This window comes from Eurosta solidaginis, chromosome 2, assembly GCF_040869045.1.
Source record: "Eurosta solidaginis isolate ZX-2024a chromosome 2, ASM4086904v1, whole genome shotgun sequence".
In the NCBI taxonomy this organism is placed as follows: Eukaryota; Metazoa; Arthropoda; class Insecta; order Diptera; family Tephritidae; genus Eurosta; species Eurosta solidaginis.
In genome coordinates this window covers 35,332,659-35,351,331 of record NC_090320.1, presented here as the reverse complement: position 1 = coordinate 35,351,331, position 18,673 = coordinate 35,332,659, and the positions used below count along the sequence as shown (strand labels likewise).

Below are 18,673 nucleotides of genomic sequence, written 5' to 3'. Positions count from 1 at the left end.
TTTGTTGTTCGTGATGTAGCTCTTTTAGACCAAAGTCATCCCACCCTCAGACCCTCTTTCCGTTTGGAAATTCGGGGTTGCCGCAGCCTCGACAGCTAAATATATTACCACATTAGTATTAGCTGGACAGATGATTGCCTTTTACGAGGCATACCTTTCGTGGAGCTACTCATATCTACTTATAAACCCATTGACCAGCTGCTTGCATGCTACGCTTTCCGATATGGTCGCCGAACTTAAAACAAACGCACTGGAAGAAGCTGCGACCTGTCACAATACCATACTCAGAATAACTACGGTATCTGTTCTTTTGTCGTCAGAAAATCATCTACAGCAGAGGAAAGCAGATTTTCCAACGAGATGGGAGTGACGCTGGTACAACTTCAATCTGCATACTGTAATAGGTTAAACTCTTACTTATCTGGAATAAAATCCGATGTGCATGTCCTGCATGTAAATATTCTCTTTCGACATCAGCCATCTTTTCAATTGCAATGTGTAGCCAACGCCTCTGATCCCCATGTGTCTCTGGTTCATCCCTATTGAAAATGCAAGCTTCCGAGGGCTTCCATTAGAGGATATCGATGACAATTTGTTAAAGACCGCACCTATTGGATGGGCGAAGCACTGTTACAAGAAGAGGAAGGCAGTTTTCATTTGAGTCTACTTTTTCCGCTGTGCATGCTTTTGTCGAGACGCAGGCGACTCTCGGCAGAATTACAGTACTTGGCGAATATAAAAACATTTCCCTCCTAGAAGCAACCTTAATACGGCAGTCATGTAAACTAAGTCCACACTAATCATTCCACTACTGATTTGCATGTGTGACCTGTCGGAACAATTTGCTATAGTACGATAATTAGAAAGAGTTGTATTATGCACAGATATCCTGATAATTTTTACTACGAATGCTTTCGACGTATAGTCGTTGTAAACCGTGCTTGAGCGTACTAAACCCGGTTTCCATGTCTTATATAAAAAAGGGCCCTTGCTGAAAGCGGAACGAGCTGATCGTGATCGCCTCGTTAACCATTCGGACATTTCTTGGCTGGCCAAGACATCTTATGAGTGATATTACAACATTCAGAGAAACAGATGATTTTTCGTTAACTAGTTTATAGACATCGCGTTCGCGCTGAAGTATCCCCAAACCTTAGTTTGTATATGCACTCCAAGGATTGGATATCTGTACTAATAAATATGTTTGGGTTGATCGCGACCGACATGTCCGCCAAACCATTTTTGTGGCTGTCAAAGTGACGTTACCAGATATAGCATTACAGTGGGTTCGGATAGGATAAAGGCAAAAATATCGCAGAGCAACTCGGTTTTTAAAAGGTTAAAAGAGGTGTGGCGTGACTTCTACATAAAAACAATATCTCTTTACTCATTCTCGAGTCGGTTATGGAAGTTTCTCAGTGATATTAGCTCTTTGCAGTGTAAGTAGTTTGACAAACTTCCAGGAGTTGCAATAAAGCGTAGCATATCCACAAATATTCGATTCATTCGAATATTAGCAACGAACTGACTGAAAATGTAGGCTGAATGGGGAGCAGTTCTTGAGAGCGTATGCTCACTAATTCAACCCAAGTTACTATCTCCCTACTCCAGAAGGGCTTACTCTCAAGCGTATATAAGTAGAAAGTGCATACATTTTGGGTCCTTATCAAAAGGCATAATCGTATTTCTGACTAACGGCAGGTTTTCCCTCAGCAACAGGACATATCTGTGAATGTTTACAAGAACAGCCTCCAACCCAAACAACCATATTTTGTATACTACTACCGCGGACTCCACTAGGTCAACACTTTTTATAAGGGTAATAGTCAAATTTTCAACTCATTCAGCTGAAAACATGCGAAGTTCCTAAAAAGTACTGAAACAAATAAGTACTTGGCGCAGTTTACCTCCGAGAAGATTTACGCCGAGCTTCTCTCCGCTTTGCGTCGTGCTCCGTTTAATATTTCTTACAAATTGGCGGGACGGGATCTACATGTTTTATGCCGACTCCAAACGGCAGCTGCAGAACAGATGCATTTTACTGAGAAGCTTTTTATGGCACAAATACACTTGGAGAGTTTGTCAAACCACTGTAGAGAGGCGACCCCGCTTAGAAAAATTGTTTTCTTATTAAAAAACACGTATTACTAAAATTGTGAAGAACCTTCGGTTTGGTAAACACGCTACCATCACGCCGCGGCGACTGATAAGTATCGAGGGATAAATTGTCCGTGGGATGAATTGCCCCTGGGATTGATTGTCCGTGGGATGAATTGTCCGTGGAATGAGTTGCCCGTGGGATGAGTTTTGCGTCGAATGAATTGTCCAAATACTGCTTTGGTATATTTGTTTCATTGTTTTCTGTCCAATAGCCCAAAACTTACTTATTTTTTCGATGTGTATTGGAACAATTGTCCGTCCTCCCTTGTCAAATTTGGTTTCGAGACAAACCGGTTTCGGTTTTCGTTGTGCCACCATCAGTGCCAATTTTCGTCTTGATCTGTTGTTGTCGTTTGTCTCGTATTTATATGGAAAAACTTCCATTCATTGTTCTATTTCCACAGGTTTTTGCCTTATGAACCAAGCTTAAACTTTTTCGAGTCCGCCTTTGTGTATTTGTTTGTTAGCGCCCAAGCAAGTCGGGGTCACTCATCAGTTGAAATACAGCCAACTAATGATTTATATGTTTTAGACGAGAGTACATTTTGCTCTCATTTAACTGATTGTCGGATTTTGGAACAGTACTGGCTGCAAAGTATTCAGTTTAAAATGGCTTTGAGTGCAACGAACTTCGCCATGACCTATGTAGATGACATTACACTGCACACTTGGGAATCTCTTGCACTCGCATTGCACTTTCCCAACGGGCAGTAGACACTCTTGACAGACAGACAAACTTCAAAATGCAATTGCATAGTAGAGAGTAAATAGAGTACAAAAAGACAAAGGTTTTGTAGTAGAGAGATTGAAAAAGGTACCTTTAGCAGAATGATATAAAAGTGAAATGTAACGAGAAGCAATGAAATGTGCACTTCCACTTCACCACACGTACACACAGATACACACACAAACACATGGCATACTAAACTGAGAGTGACGCAGCACGGCAAGTGAATGAGATTTATTGGATCTACATGCTTCAATGCTCATACATAAATAAGGAGAAAGAATTGAAAAAATTCATAGAAAAAATATCGCGGGTGTGTCAGCTGTACGCAGTGTTAGCTGTGTGCGGTATGTGTGAGCCCATAAGTAGCAGTGCAAAATTAAAAGTTGTCTCAAGTGGTGCTAAAACTGACGCCATTCAGGACCTTTTTGCAATGCTGCGGGGCGTTGGCTGTACAAGCGAAAGCGCCAGTGATGACTGCCTGTAAATGTGTTTTGTTTGATTTAGAAGAGGAATATGAAAAGGAGCCACCGAGTCATTCGACAGCAGTATCTTAATATAATCTGCACGCTGCTATTATTAGCCTTTTTCCATGCTACAAACATAGCCGTTTTCTTATCACTTCAGTTCACTTGGAAATTTCGCGATAAACTTCAAAATAAATGGAGATTTTTCAAATTTTAAAATAACTTATTTCCTTTTAAACCCAATAAAAACAAAAAAAATACATGCAAAATATCTACTAAACTTGCTTGCAAAAAATGAAGTCAATGAATATTTCAAACAAAAAATGTGCATAAACTCTTACTTAGAGGAGAGACTATCATATTTACATTATGTTCCCATAAAAGGGGTCACTAGGCAGATTTCTATGGTATATACAAATCGTTAAGGACCAGCAAACAAAGGCTCGCTGCCTAAAAAGAGTCCATGTTTTTGTTGTAGCAATGTTTCGCTGCTTTCAATAGGCACGCCCACTCAAGAGTTGTGATCAAAACCGCTATTCGAAGTTTAAGGAAGCGAGTTGTTTCAACCGAATTGGATCATTACGAAGTTTTAGTTAAACGCATTAGGTGCACATTCGAATTGCAAAGATGTTTCGTATCATTGGGCTAGACCTCATGCAGCACATACATCATGTATACCAAGGTTGATTCTGGATGCGTGGGAGTTAAAGCAGTTACAATATCCTGATTGAAGTTGAAGCAGAAGGACACGAGTCTCTATCGAAAGTATTCCTGTTTCCTTTAAAATCGTGGGAGAAGCGGATTTTATAAGAGAGTTTATGGAACTTAAGTATTCAAAAGGAAGCAACTGACTCTGAGTGAATGCTGTTCTTCTTTCGTATCAAATAACTCAGTTATGAGAGACAATTTGGCTCCTAGCATGCTTTGGTGACAAACCAGTAGGAACAATGTGTTCGACATTTAGTTTACCACTTCAACATTGAGAGTTATCCTCTTGTAGTGAGGTAAAGTAATTTGCGAAACCGAATCGCACTTTCCATGACGAGCGGTTCTATGGACTGGAGTGCCTCGGCCTCTGTTTTCCCAATCAAGTATCATCATTGCAATGTACTGTTTGGGATAGCGGGACTGCACCTCACTCTCTTATTCCGAGAAGATGTCGGTCCTAGCTGCGGACTCTGGGTCTTCTAATGCTGCACAACAAAAACGCATATGCAGGGTGTCCTATGCAAAGCATGGTCGCTCTGAATGAGACGTTCAGAACAAACCCTACGTATCTTTCAATTTCTTCAGCGCATTTGTGGTTCCTGGCTTTTCATTCCCAAACGTGTGTTTCGACCCGGGCCTTAACGTACCTCCGTCCCTCTCATGTCTCTCTCCAGCAGTGATGCGAAGCAAAATCCACCACTCTTGTTGTTGATCGCGCACAACAGCTATAAGGACAGCTACCCATATCTACAATCTCTGCGGTTTGAAAAAAAAAAAACAATGCCGAGAACGATTTCCTATCCCCATCTCCCCCTCCATTCCTGGCATAAGCGCTAATATAAGACACGATGACCAGCTCCTAGTTTCTTAAATCATGCTACTGGTTTGCTACACAGAAAATACACTCGTACGAAATCGCTTCAATGCGGTTCATACTTTTGTCGAGGCGCTTTTTTGGTTGTTCATAGCTTGTAAGCGGAAATCCTCCGACTAATGCTTTTGTCGTGCCGAGGTAAAAATTAAACAATTTACTTTGTCTTTTAGAATCATAAATATGAAAACAACCGATGACCAAATCCAACAACATACAAAAGCAATTAAAGTTACATTATTTTGCAAAATTTAGAATAAAGACAATCAACGGCTAGAAAAAAGTTGAGTCAGTAATTTTGATCAAAAAAAGCAGCTTCTCATACTGCTAGTTAATAAATTTCTTCTTAAATTTTCCGCGCCCCTACTTCTCTTCGCACTTTTCCAAATTCTACCTCAATTTTTCTTTAACATACAATTTCTTGTATGCTGCGGTAAAAATGATAAATTACCGTGAGGCAAGCATTAGATGTTCAGCTGAAGTCAAGTGGAAAGTAAAAGTTTTGTGCTGCGCATTTAGAAATTTATGGCGGCAAGACTTTTTGATATGCTAAACTATGGAGATGAAGAAGATGTACATATGTATGTATATAGTCATGCTTAAAAGAGTATAACTATATTTTGGTGCACTTACATATGTTTGGGAAAACAGTAGCCCAGTAGGAACAGCAAAGGTGAAGTAGGAAAATGAGCTGAGTTTATGATTGAAATTTCAGAGATAAAGATTCTTAATCTTTATATATAAAAATCACGTGTCACATTGTTTGTCCGCGATGGACTCCTAAACTACTGAACCGATTTTGAATTTGTTTTGCACCCCGTGTGTAGTTTGATCTAACTTGAAATATAGGATACCCCCGGAACACCGGGTTTCTGAGGGGGCCCGCGCTTTAGAAGTACTAAGACATTTTTTTAATTCAGGAGAGTCTTTAGTTGTTCTATGTGCAATTTTTAAGCCGAATTTCAAAAGCAACGAATATCTGCATTTCGTTTTAATATTATAGTGAAGTGTGAAAAATAAAAATCTATATATATAAAAGGAACGGCTAAAATGTGTGTTAGTTGGTCGCCGGTGTTTGAAGAGATGTGTCGGTCGATTTTGTTCAAACGTGGACCCGGGTAACCCTAGAATGTGTTTATAGAATATGGATAACAAATGAAAGCTGTTGATGAGTGCTTTAGCACAGAGTAATATATTATATCGCTGGGTGACTAGGGTCTCGAGATATAGGCCAAAACGTGGACCCGGATACCTTTGGAATGTGTGGGTAATATCGATATCAAATGAAAGCTGTTGCTGAGAGCTCTAAAGAAATTTTCATTGTGATATCGATTTAGTCGCATTAACCTGGCAAAACTGATAAATATGCATGCAAAGTCGAAATGGAGCCATGAATTAATAGTACCGACATACCTATTTACATACGTCCTATTCGATTTGCCTGAAATTTGGTATATAAATTTGCCTATGTTAGTATTTACGATCCTTTTTTCCTAGAAGTAGACCAAAGACGGACTGGGACTGGGATTAGGACTAGGACTGGGACTGAGACTAGGAGTAGGACTGGGACTGAGACTCAGAGTGGGACTGGGACTGGAACAAAAGAGATAGACTGACAGATAGATAGAATGAGACGAAGATGGAGATAGATGAAGCGAAAAAGACGGAGGAAGGAGTGAATAAAAGGATTATGAAAAAGTGAAGAGGGCGAGGGCATACTTAGACGGAAAAAGGTTTTTAAAATGTATGCAGATAGGCTAAATTAGGGCAGAACAACGTCTGCCGGGGCTGCTAGTTAATTATATATGTATGTTGATGGACTCTGTAAATAAAATAAGTAGTTAGCGCCATTTACCTCTGATGAGATTTAGGCCGAGCTTCTCCTTCAATTTTCACTGAGAAGCTTTTCATGGCAGAAATACGCTCGGAGTGTTTGCCAAATCACTTCAAACATTTTCTAAATTTTTATTATGACTTTGTCCGGCAGTTAAACCCAAGATCTTCGGCGTGTTAGGCGGAGCACGCTACCACCACGTAAACTGCGTCAACTGGCAGCCGATGGTAACATTGGCATCCGACCACCTGCCCATACTTATTTCGTTCGAGCGTACCGCCGACTTCATCGTCACCGAAAAACGCACTTTCATAAACTTCAAAAAAGGAAAGTGGGAAGAATATAAATCTGCAACAGACAGCAGCTGTGCTGCCCTCCCTATCCCGACTGATGCCCGCCAAGGGGAGCGTGCATTCCGTAAGGTCATTGAATCCGCCTCGGCACATTTCATTCCCGCCGGGAGAATTCCCGAAATCCGGCCCCACTTCCCGGCGGAGGCCGCGAGCTTAGCGAGGGAACGCGACCTTATAAGACAGCTTGATCCAGGCGACCCCCAAATAAGGGATATAAACCAACGCGTCAGATTGCTTGTGGACGAACACAAGCGGGCGAAATGGGAAGAGCACCTAACAGGTTGTAACCTCTCTACCGGTGTAGGTAAACTTTGGTCCACCGTAAAGTCCCTATCGAATCCGACTAAGCACAAAGACAAAGTTTCCATCGCCTTTGGCGATAACGTGCTGTCGGATGCGGAAAAATGCGCGAGCGCTTTCTGCCGACAATATATAATGCATCCTACGGTCGACAAAGATAGACGGAGAGCCAATAGACACGCACATAAACACAAATTCAACGCGTCACCAATTACCATCACCGCTAGAGAGGTTGAGGACGCCATTGGTCGCGCTAAACCATCCAAAGCAGTGGGCCCAGACGGCATAGCCATGCCGATGCTTAAAAACCTAGGGAAAGAGGGTTTCAAATATTTAGCGCATGCCTTCAACCTGTCTCTCTCCACCTTTGCCATACCCGAGAAATGGAAAATGGCCAAGGTGGTCCCGCTACTAAAGCCTGGGAAACCATATCGTCCGATATCTCTCCCATCGCCAGTGGCAAAGACGCTTGAAGCCATTTTGCTCCCTTATTTCCAAGCACATTTGCAGCTAGCCCCTCATCAGCATGGCTTCAGAAAACTCTATAGCACTACCTCCGCGCTAAATGTCATTAGCACCCAGATAAATTGCGGTTTGAATCAATACCCCCACCATAGAACAGTACTCGTAGCGCTAGACCTATCAAAAGCCTTTGATAAGGTCAACCATGGCTCATTACTGCAAGACCTGGAAGGGTCTACCTTTCCCCCATGTCTTAAAAGGTGGACCGCAAATTATCTGGGTGGTCGGCAGGCATCGGTGCAATTCAGAAACGAAACATCAAAACCAAGGAGAATTAAACAAGGGGTGCCACAGGGTGGTGTCCTATCCCCACTTTTGTTTAATTTCTACATATCTAAGCTACCTTCACCACCGGAAGGAGTCACAATCGTTTCCTACGCCGATGACTGCACAATAATGGCCACAGGCCCAGGCCCAGAGATCGATGAGCTATGCAATAAAATAAACGGCTATCTCCCTGATCTCTCCAGTTTTTTCGCCTCGCGAAACCTGGCATTGTCACCGACTAAATCTTCCGCGACCTTATTTACAACATGGACGCCCCAAATGTCGACCATATTGAACATCCACGTCGATGGCACTACGCTACCGACTGTCCTACACCCCAAAATCTTGGGTGTGACGTTTGATCAGGATCTACATTTTGGTGCGCACGCAACCGCAATTGTTCCGAGAATTCAGAGCCGTAATAAAATCCTCAAATCCCTTGCTGGCAGTACCTGGGGAAAAGATAAAGAAACGCTCATGACCACATACAAAGCAATTAGCCAGCCGATTACGTGCTACGCGTCACCCATATGGTCGCCAAGCCTAAAAACTACCCACTGGAAGAAACTACAGGCCTGCCAAAATACTGCTCTCAGAATCGCCACGGGCTGTCTTCTTATGTCCCCAGAACACCATCTGCATAATGAGGCGAGAATACTCCCCATCAGGGAGAGAAATGAGATGCTGACCAAACAGTTTCTGTTGAATACCCAGAAACCTGGGCATCCCAACAGACATCTGATTGACGAACCAGCACCGCCTAGGGGCCTAAGGAGTCATCTCCGTAAGCATTTTGAGGAAATACGGCACCTGAGAACCCAGCCGTATGAAGCGAAAAAACACAAGCAGGTCCTTGGTGAACTCCATAGACAGGCGTCGGACCTTTATGTCGGGAATTGCCCGGTGAATCCAGTACTTGAAGAAAAATATCCAGAACTCGCGGAAGAGGAACGCATACTCCCCAGGGAAACGCGTGTCACTCTTGCTCAACTTCGTTCTGGATACTGTAACAGGTTAAACTCTTACCTATCCAGAATCAACCCCGACATACAAAATGTATGCCCCGCTTGCAATGTGTCCCCACATGACACCAACCATCTCTTTAATTGTAATGTGGAACCAACGCCTCTAACACCCCTTTCCTTATGGTCCACCCCTGTTGAAACGGCAAGTTTCCTTGGACTCCCGTTAGAGGATATTGATGACAATTTGTGATCGGTCGCGGCTATTAGGTGGGGCGAGCATTGCTACAACAACAACAACAACCACCACCACACCACATGATCTGACTTGGCAGAATTTGAATATTATCCTCACTTCAAATACTTATATATAATTTATTACCGATGAGTTATCGGTTTCTTATCGATCTGTTATATGTGTGTTATCGTGGAGGGTGAGTCGAGTTATGGAAGTGTTGTAAATTTGGTATCGTTAACAAATGTTATCAATGAGACACCGATTTTGTATCAACGAGTTGTCGGTTTGTTATCGATTTATTACTGAAAAGTTATCGATGTGTTATTAAAGAGTTATTGATTTGTTATTAAAGTAATGGACTGGTTGTCAAAGAGTTGCCGACTTTTTATCTAAAAGAAACCGATTACGTAGCAAAAATCTATCGATATGTTATCACAAAGTTATAGGTTTGTTATCGAAAAGCTGAAATGAAAAGATAAATATATTTTTACCAAATAATCTGATAACTAAGAGATGACTCTTTGTATTCTTAGCAGTTTTTTTTTAATTTATATACATTTTTTTTAGTTATTCAGATGCAAAAAAATGTCGGTCCCAATTCATATTGACTATTAGTAGACCCGAAAGACGTTGCTCTGCATAACCTTTAAGAAGTTTTTAGCTCTTACTCTTCCTCCCCTCTGTTCCCCTTGTCCTTGTCCCTTTATTCACTCCTCACTCTGCCCTTCTCTTCTCCCTCTCCGTCTTTCCCTCACTTCTTTTCCGGTCCAACTATCCCTATCGCTCTATCTTTGTCTAACTCTAGCTCTATCTCTTTCTCAGTCTCATTCTCCTTCCCTTTCCTTCTGGTCCTGGAAAGGAAAACTTCATTCTGCTTCGACAGTTCGCTGGACATTTGCACAATATGAAAGGTTGCAGAAACGATATGAGATATTGTCTTCATCGATTTGTTATTGAATACTTATCGATTTGGTACAAAAATCTATCGAATATTTATAGAAAATCTATCGGTGTATTAACAAAAAGTTATCGATTTGCTATCGAAAAATTATCAGACTGTTACCAATTGTTTATCGTTCGGTTGTCTAAAAGTTATTGAATTGTTATCGAAAATTTATCAATTTCCAATTGTTTTTTAACCTTGAATCCGTTATCGATTTCCGCAATGCTCCGCTCATATGACATGACACGACATCATCGGCTATTATGTTGTCTTATATGTTACGATGCCTAGGCACTCAAATCAGAGAACTGGAACACCTGAAAACCAGACTTTGTGTTGTCGGCGCTGACCCAAAAGCCCGAAGAGCCGTTTAGCTATCGGGGAAAATGGCTACCTTCTTATCAGTAGTAGCGTTACAGCACTGCTTTATATGCTTTTACATGAAACACATTCTCTGAGTCCAGAACAGAAATACTTGTGAATGTGGCCCGCAGTGCTGTAAAGACTTCCATTCGCACTTCACAAGCCATTTTAGGCACGTCGGTGAGAACAAAGGTGTCGAAAATCTAACTGTTCCCCATCTTTCCAATTATTTCTTTAAGATAAGATTATAATCCGACTATTCCGATTGTTTTATAAAAATATACGGTCAATTCGATATATGAGTTTTTGGAAGGCGTGAAATTGAGTATTACTGCGACAGATCTTTTCCAAAATTTTTTTTCAAAAACTCTGTTAACAAAACGTCAATAAATTCCCAACAGGGCTATATATTACAAAAATTGCCAGGTATGCGAGTACGCGAAGTATGCGCGAAGAAGAGTTGAAATAATAGTTCGTCCGTGAAGCATACTAGAAGTGGTAAGACTGAAACCAGACCACGCTCCTCCACCTCTAGCTCTCCCTCCCACACATTCCAACTTCTCACAGAACTTAAGCTTCATATATTTTTTACTGCTGTGTTTCCCCAGTCACTATCACTCATTTGCTTTTGATGTAGTGCCCCTTTAGTATGCCGTGCTTTAGAAGTACTTATTTTACTTGGCCTTTTCTTTCTCGAAAAAAAAAACATTTGGTAAAAAAAATATTTACAACCTTAAAAATTGTTGCGAAGTCTTGGATTTAGACTATTGGGCGAAAAAAAAAGTTAAATTCGTGTAAAAAAAAATTTTAAAATAAAAATTTGCTAAAGCATAGTGGAAAATATTTTAAGCAGTGGCCGACACCGGTAAGTGAAAGAAAATTATTTTTGAAATAATAGAGCTTCGTTAGGAAATTCAGGTGATGATGGAACTGAAACTTATATATAGGAATAGCCAACCCAATATGTGAACACATTTCAAACGACAACCAAAGGGGGAATTCTTGTTCTGTGAAACTACGAAACAAATATTATTATATATTTGAATCAATTTTTGGTTGACATTTTTTTTTTTAATTTCACCACTTCATAGCTTCACAGAACAAAAGTTCCAAGCCAGGGGTGGGATTCTTCTTCCGTGAAAAGATAAAATTAAAAAAAAAAAGTCTAACAAAAATTTGTTCAAATGTAAGAAAGTTTTTTTTTCACTTCATCGTTTCATAGAACAAGAATTTCCCCCAGGTCTAAGCAGCAGAACGACCCGAAATAATAACAAGGAAAAGCCTGTAAGAGTGGCAGCACTTCATTTGCTGTTGTTGTTTTATCAGGGCTAACGACATTTCCCTATTATTTCGGGGAGAGTTTGCGTGGTCGATACTCTATTCCCCTCATCCTTTTGTCCAAATTTTTCCGTAAGGAACTGGTGTTTGCAGAAGCCTTGCTCTTCTCGCACTAGTTCGGAACTAGCGCAGAACTATCGCATTTGAGAGACGGTACGAGCAATAATTCTGTCTCTTGGTAGTGCTTTTAACAACACTTCTAACAATGTGATGGCCTACGAAATAGCAATTGCCCCCTTTGCACACAACAAAAGAGGACCATTATGTGAAAACATTAAGACCACAATGGGTCATATATCATTCCACAAAGTAGAGCTTAGAACAGCGTGAACACCGAGAAGATCCGAGGACTTGATAGCATTAACGTTTAAGCAATTAGGCTGCCTGCAAACAACAGAGAATGTTACTGGCAGGCAAATGAACCTCTGACTTCTCACACCTTATTCGGTCACGGTACCAGGAGAACCTATGTCATGCCGCATGCAAGAAGATATAACTTGGCCATCGGAGAGGTTGAACCTTGCCTCACCAACAACATAACTTTTAAACATGTTATATCACAAAAGACGTTTTTAGGCGGTTCGGTAAATGGGGTGTGACACTATGAGGCTCGTGATCTGGCCTTGAATTCTACACCTCATTAATGACAAACACTGGCAGAAGAAGGGAACTGCAAGAAAAGTGTTCTCATCCATCTAATATTCAGTACTAGGAAAATCATTTCCAGGTGCAGCCGCGTCACTGTTGATGGATACTTGAATCAATTTTTCGAGACTGTGAAGGGACTCCGTCTCTCTGGGAACCAGCATTAACAGCGAGCACAGTGTCAACTTGCTCGGAATCATGGATGGTGTAGTGGGAAGATGAGAAGGCACCATTTTTTATAAAACTTCAATATAAAATCTGTGACACATCTGTGACACATCTGTAACCCGTGTCGATACTAAGATAAGAATAAGAAAATGTGTAGTAAGAAACCGATATTAAGCCGATAATAATTTGTTATCGATAATAACACAATAAGTTGTCGCTATTGATTGTTACCGATTGTGATTAAGTTCAACTCCCGCGCGAACTCTAGTTAATCTAAAACATTTTCTAGACGTACACTTGTATGTTCAAATGGCGAACTTCATGAGCATTTGGTACTCATGGTGGCCACTGTCGTGTTGTAGTAGCTTGCTCCCACACATCACACCGAAGGTCCTGGGTTCAATACAAAGCAATTTTAAAAGTTCTATTAGAAAAATTTTTTTGAGTGTGCGTTTCGAGTGCGTTTCTGCAATGTAAAGATGTTCAGTGAAAATTTATCTGCCTTGAAGCTGCCGTTCGGAAGCGTTAAAAACAAATGAAGGTCCGGTCCCTCTAGTTTGTAGGGAAAATTTAAAAAGAAACAAGTAAGGACGGGACTGTCTTCGGCTGTGCCGAAGACTTCATACCTTTCATGAATAGGGCTGAACAATAATCTTATCCCGTTCATAATCTATTCTATGATATATTAGAATATACATATATCACCAATTTTCACGTTTTTATATTGGAAATTAAGGGAGAAATGGCTAAAAATCTTTCTATCTGAACGATCGGTTGAATGGGATATATATTATATATAGCTCCGATCGAAATGATTTTTTCATGAAATCTTCTATGATATATTAGAATAAATATCATCAAGTTTAACGTTTTTATATTGGAAATTATGGGAGAAATTGCCAAAAATCTTTCTATCTGAACGATCGGTTGTATGGGATATATACTATATATAGCTCCGATCAAAGTGATTTTTTCAGAAAATTTTCTATGATATATTAAAATATATACCACCGAGTTTCACGTTTATACTTTCTAAGTTAAGGGAGAAATGGGCAAAAAGCTTTCTGTCTGAACGATCGGTTGTATTGGATATAACTATATATAGCTCCGATCAAAGTGATTTTTTCAGGATATCTTCTATGATATATTAGAATCTATAGCACCGAGTTTTACGTTTATATTTTCTCAATTGCGGCAGGAATGACCAAAATCGTCTTATCTGAACGATCGGTTGTATGGGAGATATATGTTATAGTGGTCCGATCCTACCAGATCCGACAAATGTCTAATATAATACAAAAATACATCCTTGTGCCAAATTTCATTGAGATATCTCAAAATTTGAGGGACTAGTTTGCGTTCAAACAGACGGACGGACATACGGACATGGCTATATCAACTCAGTGCATCGCCCTGATCAATTCGGTATACTTAATGGTGAGTCTATCTTCTATTTTTCTCAACGTTACAAATATCGGGCCAAAGTTAATATACCATTTCATGTTCATGAAAGGTATAAAAAGGGACACGACGGAAATTGGAACCTCGCCGCAAATCTTCTCGGAGGTATTTATTTATTTCTATTTTTTTTTTTCTATTGTTTCCCTATTCCCTCTCCCCCCAATTCGTCTTCATCTTCATCGTACTTTTTGCTTATTTTATTAATTATACAATTTTTTTTATGATTCGGGTTATGTTCGCTCCGTGCATATTTTTTCTTGATGTGTTATTACGCTTGTATCAACTAAACCATGTAGATGCGTGTAACGCGAGTTTAGTTACCTAATGAAGAATGCGTAACTCACTGGATTTCCCCACACCACGCGTAAAGTTGTTTACTCATCAATAATAATAAAGATCATCATAATAATCACGAAGCTAATAAATAATGCACTTCATCTGTGTCAGCACTTTCGCAGCATAGTTGAAACTAGGTTAAATTCAAATTCACGTCACAACAACACATCAAATTTCATACTCTCCCATCCTCACACACTATTTCTCGAAACAGTTACTACACACACAAAATAATAACTCGGTTCATTTAAAAGCCCCAGAGTGCAGTTTGGCGAAGTTTAAATGTCAACACTTCGGCAAAGCAATCAAAGTTAAATGCTGAAACACGTTTACAAACACAAATGCATGAGTTTGTGGATGTTTTTGGCAATTCTGGGGAAATCAAACACTTAAGCACACATAAAATGACACAGCAGTTTATGAGCGCACATAGCACTGACATCTTTTTAGGTTACACTTAATTTGAATTTGATACGCTGACGCAAAGCAAATTAAACTTAGCTTAGAAATTATTTTGTTTTAAAGTCATTTGGAATTATGCGCAAAGGAATTATAAGTTTTAACAGGAAAATATTGAAGATTTTTTTATAAGTTTTTTTTTTTTTTTGAAAACTTTCTAGCACATTTCGTTCCGTTTCTGAGTAGCTCATTAATATTTAGTTATTTTTATATTTTTAGAACAAAACCAAAAGAGAAACCGCGAAATGCACTTCTACTCATTACTGATTCTCCTCATTTGTTGCAAACTGGCAACGCCACTATTTACGTCACGCTGGCCACACGCTTACAGATGCAATCTAGACTCGATAGTGCCACGCTGCTGTATTTACGCGCGTGAAATTATTCCTGAGATCCAAAATGAAGGTGAGTTTGATATAAAGTCTTGATTCTGGGAGCGCGTTTTTTTTCAATATTAATTGATAGCCTTACGCTGGAGAAACTCTTTATATTTCAAGAAAGAAATGATATAAATATTGTTACTGAAACTATGCAAACCAATCTTAAAATTTTTTTTTAAAAAATGTCAAAATTGGAGAAAATTTGACTAAAATTTGGAAATTCTGCTCTGGGCATAGCACTCATTCAGGAACGTTGGGTGTAAAATGGTCAGGTAAGAGACCTTAACTACTTCTGCATTACAGTATTTATGAATCAGGACCTCGTAGCAATTCAGGCGATGATGAAAAAACAGAGGGATCCAAAATGCATCATTTTCGCTGCGGCTTATTTTGCAGTAGATAAACACGAGGTCCCTCGAGAGAGTGTGACGCAATTGGCGCAATAATGCAAGAGAAGCGCAAAGCTACCATGGGATACAACGCCAATGCTCACCCCGTGGTATGGAATAGTGTGAGTTTGTTCTTGATTTTATTATTAGTAATGATATGAGCTTATACAACGGTGGAAGTTCACCAACCTTCATCACCAGGTGCAGAGAGGAAGTCCTCGACATCAGACTGTGTAACGATCTAGCTAATGAGCTGGTATCGGAATGGGAGGTTACCTCGAAACCCTGCATGTCAGAGCATCTTATTATCCAGTTTATTATCGGAGGTAGAAGGACCGCAAAAAACCCTTATAAACACAAACTGCAATACTGTCTTCTATGTGCCCTGCCACTTCTGCTATGAAGCCTGGTAATAGATGAACTCCTACAGAGGCGTCAGTGAATCGAATCCGCTGTCAGGGGTACGTGAACGATATCGCCGTAGTTGTGAAACGCAGATTTGAGAGGATGCTTTGCGACATAATGCAAAGGACATTGCGGTTGACTAAGCTAAGCATCAACCCTAACAAGAAGGCCATTGTACTAAAACCACTCACCAAGCTACAACGCTTGGCGTGTGTCTGCATTATTAGAGCAATGCGAACCTTTCCGACTAGTGCAATGGAAGAGCAAGCAGCCAGAAGCACTTAACACTGCTAAAGAAGGATTTCGAAGAGGCAAATTAATACATGCGCGGAGTATCGAGGAGAGATTTACTCATACCACTTCACAGGGATGACACGAAAAAGTTGTTTAAGTGTGAGAAGCGTTTTAAAATACGAGATGGGAAACAAAAGTACTTACGAACGATTCACCAGTATCAAACTATCATGGTGTGCACCGGTGGCTCGCAGACGCGAGAGGGCATCGGAGCGGAGATTTTCGACCGCAGAGAATAGTTATACTCAGCGACAGTCATGCTGCGCTCCAAGCAGTTAAGATTAAATCATCAACAGCCCTCGAGTATTTGAACAGGTTGAATCGTTTAGGGTGTTAATAACACCAAACGTTTGGCTTGCTTCCCTGGCCACAGCGGGTTGTATGGAAACGAAGAGCCAATAGGGCCTAAGCCCATCATGGCGATAGCGTTACACAATATATGGGAAGAGCTCAAGCAAATGAAGGTATGTGGCAGGAAAAGGCACCACTAATAAGAGCATACAACTACAAAGCAGGCTTAGAATTTAAGAGGCATACTTACAGATCACTGCAGACTAAAAAGCCACATGCAAATCTGGGTATATAGTCTAATAGCGTCTGTCGGCTCTGTGACAGTGAGGATGAGACTGCAGAACACATACTGCTTGAATGCAACGCAGTCTAGAGAAAAAGACTAAGGATTCTTGGACAACTTAAATAAGAAAGTAGACGCAGACGCTTTAAAAGCTTAGAACCAATCTGGATTTTGTCAGCGAACTTCATTTGGACGAGGTGCTGTGAAAATAATGAGCGCACAATAGGCCAATATGTCGCAATGGTTCTGCTCACAACAATCTATATATCTAACAAAGTGCAAAAAAATTCGAATTAATTTTTTGAAAATTTTTTTTCCCGAAAAGTGTTATATATTTTTTTGCATTTAAAAAAAATTGCCCGCAATGTATAGAGGAAAATCAAAAACACCTTTCGAAAAAAAAATCCAAAATTAATGCGAACTTTAAGAGACCTATAACTTGTACTTTGTTAAACTAAAATTTATTGGGCCACAAAACTGCACACTCAAAAAATTTAAAGAACTCCAAATAAAAGTTTTAAATTTTCGTAAAATTTTTTCAAAAAATTTGTTTTCTTAAATTATTGAAAACAAGAAAATAAGCATTTAGTTGAAGAAATTTGATTAAAAAAAATTTACGCTGCCATTTTTCTGTTCGCTGCTGTAAGTCACAAACTTTAAAACTTTTTTTTTCAGTTTGCCTCATCGTGGATAAATCGCGCGGCGAACCACATCGTTTCTCAATATTAATTGATGATTTTCCAGCCTGCACAGTCTATCGTTCAGGGCCGTGTCTCTATAAATCAGAGATCTGTGTGCCACTGCTTAAGAAAGCTTTGGTTTGTCAAACTTCATTAAGTCTAACATTCAAACATCATGCAATGGAATGGTGCTTTTCGGCGTATCTTAAAATTTATGGCATAAAATTATATAAATATTCAAGACTTTGCACATATTTCGCAGAAAATTATTTCCTCATACCACAAAAAATTGAGGACATATTAATTGATGCTGGCTATTAGAAAAGTAAAACTAATTGAAATTGATGTGTGTGAGAAATTTTAAAATGGAAATTTAAAATTGAAATTTAAAATATAAATTTCAAATACATACGTACATATATACATATTTACCTGTAGCAAATTTTACTTTGAACAAAATTTTGTAGCCAATTTTATATTAAAATTTGAAATCGCTGTTATGGAAACAAACCGCTTTGGTTGAAAACCCGCAAACTCTTTTTGATTTTAATTTTCATATTCACCTCAATTAACTCACAAACGCACTTAACCAGATAAAATTAATTCATAAAATAAATAAGTGACTTGGGTAATTCCATGCCAAAATGACATACGAAATTTCTCAAAATTTCATTTAAGTTAGAAATTAAAATAAATAAAAAGATAACTAAAGACTAGACTAAACTAAACTTAATCGAAATAAATTTAAATTAGATTGACTTAAACTAAAAGAAGATTCACAAAAAAAAGCGAATCATGATTAAACTGGCTTACATTATTAAATAAACTA

At 39.5% G+C, this 18,673-nt stretch overlaps 2 protein-coding genes across 4 annotated transcripts in view; one reads left to right on the top strand and one right to left on the bottom strand.

Annotated features, from left to right (window-relative positions):
* Nucleotides 1-18,673, bottom strand: part of ZnT35C (Zinc transporter 35C) — a 252,281-nt gene that overhangs the window by 12,131 nt on the left and 221,477 nt on the right. The window lies entirely within an intron of this gene.
* On the top strand, nt 15,368-18,165 carry LOC137242056 (uncharacterized). The gene is made up of 2 exons (XM_067769421.1): nt 15,368-15,527; nt 17,840-18,165. Exons 1-2 carry the CDS (start codon nt 15,368-15,370, stop codon nt 18,163-18,165), a joined length of 486 nt encoding a protein of 161 aa, XP_067625522.1.